We start from the raw sequence: 15,549 nt of genomic DNA, 5'->3' as shown, positions 1-15,549 counted from the left end.
TCATTCACCAAAGGGGATTGTGGACAATTCCCTTTAAAAAAAAATTCACTCCCTGAATCAGAAAATAGTGTAAAGAGACAGAAAGGGGGGGAAAAAATACCATACGTTTAGTAAGATGATCTATAAATCAGGTTGTTAAGAAATGAACAAACCGTTTAGTAAAAATCTTCAGAATTAAGAAACTATAAAAACTACAACGTGCGTTGTATGTACCTGCAACTGAAGAGGAGATTTCTGACAGAAAAAAATCATATTGAGATAACTGCCTTTAAAGATGCATTTTGTAAAAATGATTCTTCTCCAGTTCATCAAGATAAGATGAAATAGGATAAGATAAAATAAGGTAAGATAATATTTAATTGCTCCCATGCCAGGGGAAATTTGAATTGTTATAGCAGCAATATTTTTACAGCAGCAATAAACATATGTATTATAGTAATAATAATAATATGAATTGTAATAACAATATATACAAGGTTGAAAAATGGCAATGAATAAAACAGTATTAATATATTGTAGACAAAAACAATATAAAGTGGCTTGTATAATAAATGTAAAAGTGCAAGATGGAGTAGTGCAAAGATTGCTGTGCAAATTTTATGATGATAATAAATAATTTAAATACTCACATTAAATTAATTATTGTTTTTTGTGTTTCAAATTTTCTGAAATTTTACGTCTGAATATGATAATGAGGGATGATTTCATAAAATATGTGCTAATCTGCATAAATGTTGCACAGACAAAATGTGGTGAAATAAATGCCGACAAAATGTTTTGCAGATCTAGTCCAAAATCTCACTACTGACCAGTGCATGGAAACACAGTGTATTTCCCTCTAATGTGTTGCATTAAAGTCTTGGTGGCACTCAGTGTTGGTTGGACCAAAAATATGGGCAAGAGTGAGAAATCTGGGGTGTTCAGGGCATTTATCATCCTCAGATTCTGAATCTGTCTGACTTTATAAATCCCATGACTTTTCCCTTAGTGCCACCAACTGATCGACATTTATTATTTTCTAAACTCAATGAAAAATTTTTTGCCTTATAACAGGTCAAACATTTCATAAACCCAAGCTGATGTCATGAAAGCTCTTCTTTGTCTTAGCAACGGTGAAAAACAACAGTGTTCAGTGTGTCATCCAACTTGACAATCAGCTGCCTCACACAACTGAAAAGTCAGTCATTTATGAAGCAGGGTGCTGGCAACACTTGTGTTTTAGTAGTGCTCCAAAATCACTTTCAGCACATTGGCTTTTATTTAAAGCATGAACATCACGGAGCTACTGGCATGACAGGGACTAATACCAATTTATACTTTTTCACTGTCTTACTTCATTTATTTTTTTGGCTGTATTGACAGGACAGAAGTGAGAGAGAGACAGGAAAGTGAGGAGAAGTGGGTCACCAGCTCAACCTGATCAGCTACCAGACCACCCTTTAATGTCTCATTTAGCTCTTCAACCACTTTCTGGATGTTTTGTTGGAACAACAGTGTATTAATTTATTGTCATGTATATTAAGAACACCATACTGCAAACATACACTCTCTGCATAAATAACTATTATATTCCCTAAACTAAAGAACAACAAGTCATTATGATACAAATGATGGGAATTGTTGCATCACAGCCTGTTCACACCTTGCTGATAGATAATGATGTCTCAGCCACAGGGGTGCTGCCCCAATCAAAGGTGTTACGAAAACACAAGTTTCACAGAAACATGTGACACACTCTCATCTCATCAACACATGATGCAATATTAGTTTGGAAGCTCAGAGGGTCGTATTCCCCAAGCAGTGGGCTGTTTTGTCCATCAGACACTTTGGATGTAACACTGACATCAGGGATCAAAGCAAAGCATGTGGAAAACAAAACACTGTGAACATGGTCCAGGTATGACGACATGATTGAGATTTTTAATGCACATAATATGAATACTGTAGATTGATTTGGTTACATCTTTAAAATACTGGGTCAAATGACTAACCCAGTTTCAGGGTAGGATGCAGTGGATGGGAAAAACTCACCAGTGATATGATGGCATGGCTCTAAGTGTCCAGGAAATGAATATTTTTTCTCTCTTTTTATATAAACTATCACTTCTATCACCTTAACTATCAGCTTGTGCAACCACATGTTACTGCAGCACTGTAGGCTTCAGTTTCATGCAATGTTCCCTGTAATTTTTCCTGAGTCTGAGCAAACACACAAACTCCCTGAGCGTCCCTTGGACCACTGTGAGCAACATCAGACGTGTGCACTGTGGTCACACCAGCATCACATCCATTCAAGTTACATGGTTCATTAAAAGAATCAAATTACAGCATTTACATTTCTGTTAAAACACTTTGTCAACAGGAGCCAGTTGAAGGCTGCAGTGATTTTAGTGACACTACAATTATAAGAGTGAAGTTATTGAATATTTGTCTCTCTTTACTGTTGCAGTGGTTTTGCAAATTGCAGACGGACCCTGTTCACTCCATAGACACCAATGTTATTCCTGTAGCTTGAAAGACAGCTACTTTTGATAAAACTGGGCTTGTAGCACATTGTCTGCCTTGCAACAATGGGAAAGAGGCACCGTTTATGTTTTGACAACCTATATCTAATGAGTTATTGATGCTGGAAGTCCGAATCTGTGAATATCTTTCCAACTTTACTGAACTTGGGGCCACTACCACCTAAGGAGTGATATATTTAATTTTGAAAAAAGCATTTAGCCATACTTAAAGCTTTAAGTGCTTTATTAATACGGAACTAAAAATTTTGTATTGTTTTATTATCACAGGTTCTGTCTGAAAAGAGGTGGCATCATTTTAAACAGTGAAATCAAACTAATAAAATGTAATGACCAACCAGTGAGTAATACTGGATTCTGCAAAAACATGAACAACTTTTTTTAAGATCTAAATCTTATCTTAACACAGTTGAACCAGTTTAATTCTGGAAAATATTTTATCTGTAATTTTGAATATTTGTATTTTAAAAATTTTGTTTAATTTCATAATGACATGTATTGTATCTTGTTGAATCATCTCATTCAATATTTTGTCTGTTTAATAGAATGTAATTGTATTTAATATTTAACTCTATTAAACAGACAAAAATATTGAATGAGATGATTCAACAAGATACAATACATGTCATTATGAAATTAAACAAAATTTTTAAAATACAAATATTCAAAATTACAGATAAAATATTTTCCAGAATTAAACATTTAAAAAATACAATTCAACAAGAAGAATGTCAAACACTTTAAAAAAATGCAAAACATTTAATTGGATTATTAAACCTTTAAAAAGGTAAGCCATAGATGCCCGTATAGCTCAATGGGTTAAGCAGGTGACCCATGTACAGGGCTGGTCCCCGATGCAGTGTCCCGGGTTCAATTCCTGCTCGCGGCCCGTTGCTGCATGTCCACCTCCGACTCTTCTCCCCCTGTTTCTTGTCTCTCTCTCACTGCGCCTATGACAATAAGGCCAAAAAAATAACTTTGGAAAAAAAAAAAAAGACATTCCCTCTGCTGGCTTGCCTTCTTCCCATAGTGCAATTTATCTTTGGCATGCCAGTTAAAATGATCAAGGATAACGTCCCTTTACAATGTCTGCATCACTCCAGATTTCCCAGAAAATGCTCTCAGCACAGACTTCACTTTCCCAAATGAGTTTTGTGTATCTTTTCAAATGATATCAATGTCCAGATTAAAACATTTCATAGTGCATCAGACGGATTATTATGACATTTTGTGCAGCTATTCATAGTGCCCTGATGAATTATCCATCTGATTTTCAGTCATTTATATGTCTTCAGTTTTTAACACCAAAGTCTGGCTTTAGAAAGAGTACAGATAGTCCTGCTCGGAGTAACAGAGGATATCTTAATGATTAAAGTCTAGTTATTATTAAATAATCACATAATTAGTATGAAGTATTTATTCTAATTCTGCTAGAACTGAAATCATTCTCCTCACTAGACTCAGGAATTGGGTGGGCATCAGTGAAACTGGTCTGAACTCTCCTCATCTTACTTATCAAATCGATAAGTTTTGCTTACTCTTGACAACTTGTTTTGTTCAACTGGCCTCATGTTCTGTGGGGCTTCACAACACTCACTCTATGACCCCATTTTGTTCAGTTTCTATCTGAAAATGTGGATTCTCTGCATTCCTGCCCTTTAACCACTGACCACCGGATGGCTTCTAGTTTCCCACAACTTAACACATCTTCAGTCACCACATTAAGGCTCTTGTTCAATCCGGCAAGTTACAAATTAGAAATACCGTCAAATTTAAAGTAATGCACTCCAAATCCTTAGCTGAACAATTCATCTATACCCTTATTTTCTCAGGGAAATGATACAGTAGTTGCCAGTTTACAGTGGGTTCAAAACGGCAGAAAGACCCATTGCACTGGGCCTGACTGAAATACACTGATTAGCTATTCAAGGTAGAACCTATTTGAAGATCCTGTTGATTACTTTGACGTTTCTACATGATCTACATGACATGAACTATTAACACTTCATTCTGCACCTCAACCTCTCAGATCATACAATCAGTTCCACTGTCCAGCCTTAAAACAAAGTGGGATCATGCTTTGACTGTTCTAGGCCCAACACAGTGGAACAAGTTTCCCGTCACTGTCAGGAAAGATCACTCACTCCTCCTGCTTGTAAAAACACATATGTACAGACTGACATCTGTATAACATTTTATAATGTCATTTCTAAAGGTCTACTGTTGGCCTTTTCATGTTTAGTTTTTCCTTCTCATGACACGAGCAACAACCACAAAATAAATAATTACAAGGACAGTGAGTAAAGAAGGATGTGAGAGGTGAGGCATAATGTAGATGATGAAGACAGAGGATGAGAATGGAGTGGAGAGGTGAATGACGCAACTGGAATAGAAAAGTTACTGAGCAGCAGGTCAGCAGAAAAAAACAAGCTGATGAGAGGAAGTGTGTGACGAGGTAGACGAGGGAGAGAGAGGGAGGACAACAGGGGAGGGGATGGAAGTGGACGTGGTAAGAGATAAATATCTAATCTCATGAAAACACTGATCAGAGGGCTGCCAGCGCTCCACACCTGTCTGCTCAGACCTGAAGTGAGTGTCTGTAAAGATGGTGGAGACACTGGAGAGAGCTGCTCTCTGCATCCCCCACCTCAACGCCTCCTGTCAGGTGATGCCTGCTACTCCCAAAGTGACGCTGATCAAATCTGTACTGTGCTGCATCGCTCTGCTCACTGTGATACTCAACTTGCTGGTTGTCATCTCCATCTCCCACTTCAGGCACGGACACTTTTCTTTACATCTTGCAGTAAATTGTGTGTTGGGGTGTCAGATATGTCTGGAAGCTTTGTCACAGGACTACAGTTGGTTACTTTGTTCAATATGTTTTGATTGTGTTTTTAAAAAGACAAGTCAGAGAGTGCATGTAGTTGCAAAAGCGCATGACCTTCTCAGGGTTTTCTGTGTAATTGTGTCACAATAAGCAGTATGTAGCATATAACTGTATTTAACATGTATTTTTACATTTACATCTGTGTGTATTCTCATAGTAACTGCTCTTATCTTAAACCTTTTGCACTGAATGTTAGGGACATGAAGAAAATGTCATTAATCCTAATCTCACTCTCAAGGCAGCTCCACACACCCACAAACTTCCTCATCCTCTCCCTGGCTGTGTCTGATTTGCTTGTGGGCGCCACAGTGATGCCGATCGCAGTCGACCTGCAGTTCTGCTTGTTTAGGAGGAAAATCACATGTGATCTTTTGTGCCTGCTGTCCTTCATCCTCACCTCTGCCTCTGTGGGAAGCATGGTTCTCATATCAGTGGACCGTTATGTGGCGATATGTAAACCTCTGCTCTATTCCTCCCTGATAACAATAAGCAGAGTTACAATCTGTGTGTGTCTCTGTTGGATCTGCTCTGTTTTTTACTGCTTTGTCATCCTGAAAGACCACTTCACACTAACAGATATGTCCAATTCCTGCTATCAAAAATGTACATTTAACATAGATTTCATTTCAGGGGCAGTAGACCTGATTGTCACCTTTGTTGTCCCTGTTGTTGTAATCATAGTTCTCTATATGAGAGTGTTTGTGGTGGCTGTGTCACATGCACGTGTAATACGATCTCAGATTGGATCTGTCAACTCAAAAGCAGTAGTTATTAAGAAATCTGAGCTGAGGGCAGCCACATCTCTTGGAATTGTCCTTCTTATATTTGTATTATGTATTGTTCCGTACTACTGCATTTCTCTAGCAGGACTGGACAGCTTCAGTACTAATTCATCACCTCAAACCTGGGTGTTCTTCTGTAACTCCACTTTCAATCCTCTGATCTATGCCTTGTCCTACCCCTGGTTCAGGAGAGCTGTTTCATTCACTGTCAGTCTTCAGATACTGCAGCCCAGCTCTCGTGACACAAAAATAATGAAGAGTTAAGCAACACATTGTTCATTAACTGTCTTATGTGATAAAGATGAACTCAGTCTAATTGAAGGTGAAGTAAACGCCTCAGTTTTACTGTCAGGCCTCAACACATTTTAATGAACAAAGTAAAAAGCTGAACATAGTTGATCTTTTACTTTGGTAGGACAGTAGAGAAAAATATATGCAGAATTGAAGCTGCTACACTTTCAAAACAAACTGTCAAAGCTCTTTCCCTGCATGTGTCCCTTCAGTGTTACATTACAGTAGAATTAAACTGTAATGTTTGAAAGAAAGTAATCATGAAAGGTGTACATTTGTGTTTACATGATTCAACATACATCTGTTGCCCCTTCCAAATCGGTTCTGTTAGGTTTTATTTTCGATGTCTTAATTGTTGTAAATAATATTGTGCTTTATGTAAAACTCAGCTGTACTGTGCGTTCATTCTGCTAAAGTAAGAACATGAAACTTTTCATGTTAAGGTCTTAAACAGCAAAAAACTATACTCTCAGAAAGTGAGCAGATATTCTGTGCTGTGTTCTACAGCAGCTTTTTGGTGTTTTAACAGGCTGCTGTAGATTGTATGATGAGATTCCTATGAGAAAAGACAAATCAGTAATGAGCATTTAGTCTGCATAGTTCAGTCTGTTTAAACATCTGACTGAAAATCATTCTGCATGATATAAACTTCATGTCCATATTTAATAAAAGAACTTTTGCGTGACTTTAAATTCTGACTGTTTTTTTTTTTTTAAAAAACATTTCTGAAACTCACACCAGTCTGTACATTGATGAATTTCAGACAATAAAAAGTTCATATACTATGACACTTTTTACCTTGAGTTAAATGAAGCCCTGCAAACTCAATAACTAATCCATGACCACATGGATGTATCAGATACACACACAGACTTTAAAAAGGACGGTTTTCCACACTGCATTTTATACAGGGGGTGTTTTAATGTTTCACAGATATTATTTTATTGCTTTTTTCTGGAATAGTTAAAAAGATCTGTCAAAGTGTTCACAAAATGAGAAGTCATAGTACATCATAAAGAAAATATACTGCATGGTTTTAAAAATATTGCTTGATAAATTATCAGTTTATTAGTTTACACTACATTTTTGGGCTTAAAAATCATCCAGAGAATCTAACAACCAATCTCAAAAATATAACCATTTTAGATAAATATAATCTCAGCAATATTTTATTACACAGCTATAATGTCACATGCTGCTACGATGTCAGTCACAATTATGAAAACATATTCAAATTATTGCTAACAAAGATTCATAAGCATTTAAATCTAAAGGTTCTCAAGAGGCTTGATCAGTATTTGTGTGTGACATGTAAGTGGTTCCCCGAATCAGAAGAATTTCATTATTGCTTTGTAGTTGTGATTACTGTGTTTTTGCAGTTATCCTGCTAAAGTTCTTAGAGATCAAACCAGCAACAATTCTGTTATGGCAGCTAATGAGTGGAGAAGACAAAGAAAGACCCCATATGATGGTATTTCTCTTTAGTCCAGTGTCAGTGTAAGTGATGCTGTGTTGATTTCATTAAGAGGCCGTAGTGTTTGTGCACTTGTGAGAGTAGTTGCTTTGGTTGAGGACATTTTTGGCTGCCACCTTAACACAGTATCTAGTCCAGGGTTTGAGGCCAGTCTCTCTGTGAGAGGTACCTTCCACACTTCTCACTACAGGTGTCAGGCTGCTCTGCTCCTCTCTCAGCTTCTCATTAATGACGAGTGTGTACTCAGTTGCGCCTTTCACTGCCTTCCATTTCACATACAAGGAAACTCCTTTTGCTGTTACCATCAGCTCTTCTGGCATTTCAAGATCTAACAGAGACAGAGATGAGAGAGAAACAGTTGATTGATAAAATGTATAAAACCATCTTCAAGTTGTGCAACACACTAACAAACCTACACTTACTTTCTTCTAAATGAGCAAAGACCTGAGTGGTCCATAGATCTCTTCTTCTGCGAGCTCCCATTGGACCTAAGGAAGATGACACAACTTCACATTAGACATGTTCAGAAACTGCACTTGACTGGATGCATTCTGCAGTAGTGGAACGTAACATTTAATCAAGCTCTGTACTAAAGTAGATGTGGGAGGCCCTTGACTGCACATTGTTGTTCTGTGTCTGACCTGTTATATTTCCGTTGGGGTTGCTCTCCCCTACATCATTGCTAGCTGTCACTTCAGTGGCATTAGGACTGAAGTCGGAGACAACACAGGAGATCTCGGTGGTGTTGCAAAGCGTCCCATGGACTCCGTCCACTACGGAGGTGACCGTGTACCATGTGGCAAACACTGATGGATCCCAGGACAGCACAGCAGACTGTCTGTCACCAGTGTATCTTATGTTCTGTGGAGGGCAGTGAGGGATGTTATACTCAAAACATTTGTTATGAAGCAAAAATATGTTCAGCTAATTTTTAGACAGCATTTGTAAATAGTGTCAAAATACTTCATACATGTTTATAACAAACTAGATATGAGAATTTTAAAATGTTAAATAAGTGAATACTATTTGTCAGTGATTACAACTTCATATATTAAAACACTGTATATTATTAAAACTGTGTTTTACTATATTGTTATTCAGACTGCTGTATAAACAGATCACTTATTTATTACCAAATACAATGAACGCATATATGTGCTTACATGTTACTCTAAATTGAAACACACAAACCTTAGTCTGCAGTCCAAAATCTCATTACTGACCAGTGCATGGAAACACAGTATATTTCCCTCTAATGTGTTGCATTAAAGTCTTGATGGCAGTCAATGGTGGTTGGATCAAAAATATGGGCAAGAGTGAGAAATTTGGGGTGTTCAGGGCATTTATCATCCATCCTCAGATTCTGAATCTGTTTGACTTTATAAATCCCATGACTTTTCCCTTAGTGCCACCAGCTGATCATTATTTATTCTTTTCTAAACTAAATGGTAGATTATTTGCCTTATATCAGGTCAAACATTTCATAAACCCAAGCTGATGTCATGAAAGCTCTTCTTTGTCTTAGCAACAGTCAAAAACAACAGTGTTCAGTGTGTCATCCAACTTGACAATCAGCTGCCTCACACAACTGAAAAAGTGGCATATTTGCTGGAAAGTTTGCCTCAAAGAATAACTAACTGTTAAATATTTGATTAATCTTCTGTCAGTCAGTTTTGTGGTTAATCAGTTAATTGTGTCAGCTGTAATATTTGGTATTTGGTGCTGAGGCACTTTGTGAAGGTGGTGAAAACTGTATTCATTATACCTGCTGAACATCAGGGGCCAGTTTCATGAGATTTGAAACTTCTGAGCCGTGACTTCCAAATTTCCAAGTGTCAGTCATTTATGAAGCAGGGTAGTGGCAACACTTGTGTTTTAGTAGTGCTCCAAAATCACTTTCAGCACACTGGCTTTTATTTAAAGCATGAACATCACGGAGCTACTGGCATGACAGGGACTAATACCAATTTATACTTTTTCACTGTCTTATTTCATTTATTTTTTCGGCTGTATTGACAGGACAGAAGTGAGAGAGAGACAGGAAAGTGAGGAGAAGTGGGTCACCAGCTCAACCTGATCAGCTACCAGACCACCCTTTAATGTCTCATTTAGCTCTTCAACCACTTTCTGGATGTTTTGTTGGAACAACAGTGTATTAATTTATTGTCATGTATGTTAAGAACACCATACTGCAAACATACACTCTCTGCATAAATAACTATTATATTCCCTAAACTAAAGAACAACAAGTCATTATGATACAAATGATGGGAATTGTTGCATCACAGCCTGTTCACACCTTGCTGATAGATAATGATGTCTCAGCCACAGGGGTGCTGCCCCAATCAAAGGTGTTACGAAAACACAAGTTTCACAGAAACACGTGACACATTCTCATCTCATCAACACATGATGCAATATTAGTTTGGAAGCTCAGAGGGTCGTATTCCCCAAGCAGTGGGCTGTTTTGTCCATCAGACACTTTGGATGTAACACTGAAATCAGGGATCAAAGCAAAGCATGTGGAAAACAAAACACTGTGAACATGGTCCAGGTATGACGACATGATTGAGATTTTTAATGCACATAATATGAAAACTGCAGATTGATTTGGTTACATCTTTAAAATACTGTGTCAAATGACTAACCCAGTTTCAGGGTAGGATGCAGTGGATGGGAAAAACTCACCAGTGATATGTTGGCATGGTTCTAAGTGCCCAGGAAATGAACATTTTTTCTCTCTTTTTATGTAAACTATAAACTCTAGAACATCAAATCACCTTGTGCAACCACGTTACTGCAGCACTGTAGGCTTCAGTTTCATTGATAATAATGGATACGTTAGCATTTTGTGTAACCAGTGACATCAAACAGACATGCCAGGGAAGATGTTATTAATGACAGATTGAAGGCAAAACCAAAAGAAGTGTTTTAGGAAGGTCTTATGCCGCCACACGCTGCCAGATTCTCTAAGTCTCTGGAACCGTACTGGAGGGATCAAACACCATCCTTCCAGAAGATGTTATCTTTTGTTTTGAAGATAGTGTGGGAGAGAAATCTATCATAGGTGTTTCACTGGGTTGAAATATGTTAACTATAAAGGCCATAATATATGACTAACATCATTTTTATGAAGCCATTCAGTGACCCCTTGTGCCCTGTGGATGGAACATTGTCATCCTGGAAGAGGCCACTTACATCAGTATAGAAGCGTTTCACAATAGGATCAATTTGGTCACTTTGTGTTGGTTTGCAGTGACTCTTCCTTGAAAACAATCACATCACTTTGTCACATGGAGACAATTTACAATGACTTCTGTGTATTTGTAAGGCGATGGTTTCTATTTCAGGAAAGAAAACACCAAAGGCTGTCTGATATCTTTAAACATCACAGTAGGAAAAGTGCAATCGTAACTATTAGAGGAAATCATGACTGAATTTCATTTAGCTGTTAACTTCAGGATCCTGGTACTGTGTATGCAGGCTCACTGTCACACTGTCAGAACTCACTGGGACAATCAATCAATCTATATATATACATTTTGTAATTGATAATATGATATTTGACAGCTTGGATGTAAACAGTGTAAATGAAGGCAAATACAATGTGTAGATCCCACTTGTGTATTCTTGGAATGTCTGAAATGAGGAAATACTGCAATGGAATAACGTCTATTATCTAGGACCTGTGTGGTGAAGACTGATACCTGATAAAAGTTGTTTTAGCAGCAGAATTGGTGTAAAAAAAAGGCCCCTACTGATAAACTGAGTGGACACAGATGAAGAGATACAATACAGAAAGACTCACACAGTCAACAAGATAACAATCGCCATTTAATGAAACATGGGCGAAATGGACTGCCTAAACAACCCATCATAAAGGCACTACAAAAACATACAACATATATAATATACAATATACAGGACTCTGACTATGTTGTATCATTAACTTGTATAGCCTCCCCTCTGGTATCAGTGTTTTGTGTTTTTTCTCTAATGAAAAGCTACATGAACTCACGTCTATCTAAAAACCCCAACATAATGGAAGTGAATAAAATTTAATTTAACCTACTCACAGCTTTGAAAAACTTCATTTCAAGGGTTGATTTGATATCTGAGTTAGTTAGAACACAGACCATATGGGCACATTCAGCCTGAGCAGCAGATCCTTGACCCAATTCCCAGCCGCCAGCAGCACCATAACATGTAAGTCATTCCTCCACTTTCTCTCCTCGGCTCTTCTCTCTCTTCACTGTCCCTGTCAAATCTGCATTATAAAAGCCAAAGATAAACCAATCAGGCATAACATTATGACCACCTGCCTAATATTGTGTTGGTTCCACTTTTCCTGCCAAAACAGCCCTGACCCATCAAGGCATGGACTCTACTAGACCCCTGAAGGTGTGCTGTGGTATCTGGAACCAACATGTTTGCAGCACATCCATGAAGTCCTGCAAGTTGCGAGGTGGGGCATCCCTGGATTGGACTTATTTGTCCAGCACACCCCACAGATGCTCCATTGCAAGTCAACACCTTAAACTCATTGTTGTGCTCCTCAAACCATTCCTGAACCATTTTTGTTTTGTGACACTGCACATTATCCTGCTGAAAGAGGTCACAGTCATCAGGGAATACCATTTCCATGAAAGGGTGTACATGGTCTACAACAATGCTTAGATAGGTGGTACATGTCAAAGTAACATCCACATGGATGTCAGGACCCAATGTTTCCCAGAGGAACATTGTTCAAAGTATCACATTCCCTTTGCTGGCTTGCCTTCTTTCCATAGTGCATCCTGGTGCCATGTGTTCCCCAGGGAAGTGAGGCACACACACTCAGCCAGACACGTGACGTAAAAGAAAACATGATTCATCAGAGCAGGCCACCTTCTTCCATTGCTCCATGGCCCAGTTCTGATTCTCACATTGTTGGTCTGTTGGTGGTGCACAGGGGTCAGCATGGACACCCTGACTGGTTTCCAGCTATGCAGCCCCATATGCAACAAACTGTGATGGACTGTGTATTCTGACACCTTTCTATCAGAACCAGCATCAACTTCTTCAGCAATATGAGCAACAGTAGCTGGTCTGTTGGATCAGACCACACAGTCCAGCCTTCACTCCCCCGTGCATCAAAGAGCCTTGGTCGCCCATGACCCTGTTGTCGATTCACCACTGTTCCTTCCTTGGACCACTTTTGATAGATACTGACCAATGCAGACCAGGAACACCCCACAAGAGCTGCAGTTCTGGAGATGCTCTGACCCAGTCCTCTAGCCATCACAATTTGGTCCTTGTCAAATTCACTCAGATCCTTAAACTTGCCCATTTTTCCTGTTTCAAACACATCAACTTAGAGGACAAAATGTTCACTTGCTGCCTGATATATCCAACCTACTAACAGGAGCCATGATGGAGAGATAATAAATGTTATTCACTTCATCTATCAGTGATCGGAATGTTATGCCTGGTTGGTGTAAATCTGCAATTTATCTTTGGCATGACAGTTAAAATGATCAAGGATAACGTCCCTTTACAATGTCTGCATCACTCCAGATATCCCAGAAAATGCTCTCAGCACAGACTTCACTTTCCCAAATGAGTTTTGTGTATCTTTTCAAATGATATCAATGTCCAGACTAAAACATTTCATAGTGCATCATACGGATTATTATGACATTTTGTGCAGATATTCATAGTGCCCTGATGAATTATTCATCTGATTTTCAGTCATTTATATGTCTTCAATTTTTGACACCAAAGTCTGGCTTTAGAAAGAGTACAGATAGTCCTGCTCTGAGTCATTTCTAAAGGTTTACTGTTGGCCTTTTTCATGTTTAGTTTTTCCTTCTCATGAAACGAGCAACAACTACAAAATAAATAATTACAAGGACAGTGAGTAAAGAAGGATGTGAGAGGTGAGGCATAATGTAGATGATAAAGACAGAGGATGAGAATGGAGTGGAGAGGTGAATGACGCAACTGGAATAGAAAAGTTACTGAGCAGCAGGTCAGCAGAAAAAAACAAGCTGATGAGAGGAAGTGTGTGACGAGGTAGACGAGGGAGAGAGAGGGAGGACAACAGGGGAGGGGATGGAAGTGGACGTGGTAAGAGATAAATATCTAATCTCATGAAAACACTGATCAGAGGGCTGCCAGTGCTCCACACCTGTCTGCTCAGACCTGAAGTCAGTGTCTGTAAAGATGGTGGAGACACTGGAGAGAGCTGCTCTCTGCATCCCCCACCTCAACGCCTCCTGTCAGGTGATGCCTGCTCCTCCCAAAGTGACGCTGATCAAATCTGTACTGTGCTGCATCGCTCTGCTCACTGTGATACTCAACTTGCTGGTTGTCATCTCCATCTCCCACTTCAGGCACGGACACTTTTCTTTACATCTTACAGTAAATTGTGTGTTGGGGTGTCAGATATGTCTGGAAGCTTTGTCACAGGACTACAGTTGGTTACTTTGTTCAATATGTTTTGATTGTGTTTTTAAAAAGACAAGTCAGAGAGTGCATGTAGTTGCAAAAGCACATGACCTTCTCAGGGTTTTCTGTGTAATTGTGTCACAATAAGCAGTATGTAGCATATAACTGTATTTAACATGTATTTTTACATTTACATCTGTGTGTATTCTCATAGTAACTGCTCTTATCTTAAACCTTTTGCATTGAATGTTAGGGACATGAAGAAAAAATCATTAATTCTAATCTCACTCTCAAGGCAGCTCCACACACCCACAAACTTCCTCATCCTCTCCCTGGCTGTGTCTGATTTGCTTGTGGGTGCCACAGTGATGCCGATCGCAGTCCACCTGCAGTTCTGCCGGTTTACGAGTAAAATCACATGTGATCTTTTCTGCCTGCTGTCCTTCATCCTCACCTCTGCCTCTGTGGGAAGCATGGTTCTCATATCAGTGGACCGTTATGTGGCGATATGTAAACCTCTGCTCTATTCCTCCCTGATAACAATAAGCAGAGTTACAATCTGTGTGTGTCTCTGTTGGATCTGCTCTGTTTTTTACTGCTTTGTCATCCTGAAAGACTACTTCACACTAACAGATATGTCCAATTCCTGCTATCAAAAATGTGCAATTAAGATACATTTCATTTCAGGGGCAGTAGACCTGATTGTCACCTTTGTTGTCCCTGTTGTTGTAATCATAGTTCTCTATATGAGAGTGTTTGTGGTGGCTGTGTCACATGCACGTGTAATACGATCTCAGATTGGATCTGTCAACTCAAAAGCAGTAGTTATTAAGAAATCTGAGCTGAGGGCAGCCACATCTCTTGGAATTGTCCTTCTTATATTTGTATTGTGTATTGTTCCATATTACTTAATTTCTCTGGCAGAACCAGACAGTTTCAGTACTAATCCATCACCTCAAAACTGGGTGTTCTGTTGTAACTCCACTTTCAATCCTCTGATCTATGCCTTGTTCTACCCCTGGTTCAGGAGAGCTGTTTCATTCACTGTCAGTCTTCAGATACTGCAGGCCAGCTCTCGTGACACCAGAATAATGAAGAGTTAAGCAACACATTGTTCATTAACTGTCTTATGTGATAAAGATGAACTCAGTCTAATTGAAGGTG

General features: G+C 38.8%; 1 protein-coding gene across 1 annotated transcript; it reads left to right on the top strand.

Moving 5' to 3' along the window:
• Positions 1 to 5,087: 5,087 nt before the first annotated feature.
• LOC129347526 (trace amine-associated receptor 13c-like) lies at positions 5,088 to 7,125 on the top strand. Its single transcript, XM_055005038.1, has 2 exons — positions 5,088 to 5,297; positions 5,648 to 7,125. The coding sequence occupies exons 1-2, from the start codon at positions 5,128 to 5,130 to the stop codon at positions 6,453 to 6,455; spliced, it is 978 nt and encodes a 325-aa protein (XP_054861013.1). The 5' UTR covers positions 5,088 to 5,127; the 3' UTR covers positions 6,456 to 7,125.
• The last annotated feature ends 8,424 nt before the right edge of the window (positions 7,126 to 15,549 follow it).

Source organism: Amphiprion ocellaris, chromosome 2 (assembly GCF_022539595.1).
Source record: "Amphiprion ocellaris isolate individual 3 ecotype Okinawa chromosome 2, ASM2253959v1, whole genome shotgun sequence".
NCBI classification, from domain to species: Eukaryota; Metazoa; Chordata; class Actinopteri; family Pomacentridae; genus Amphiprion; species Amphiprion ocellaris.
The sequence above is the reverse complement of the archived record's forward strand: the minus strand, read 5'-3'. Positions and strand labels throughout refer to the sequence as shown.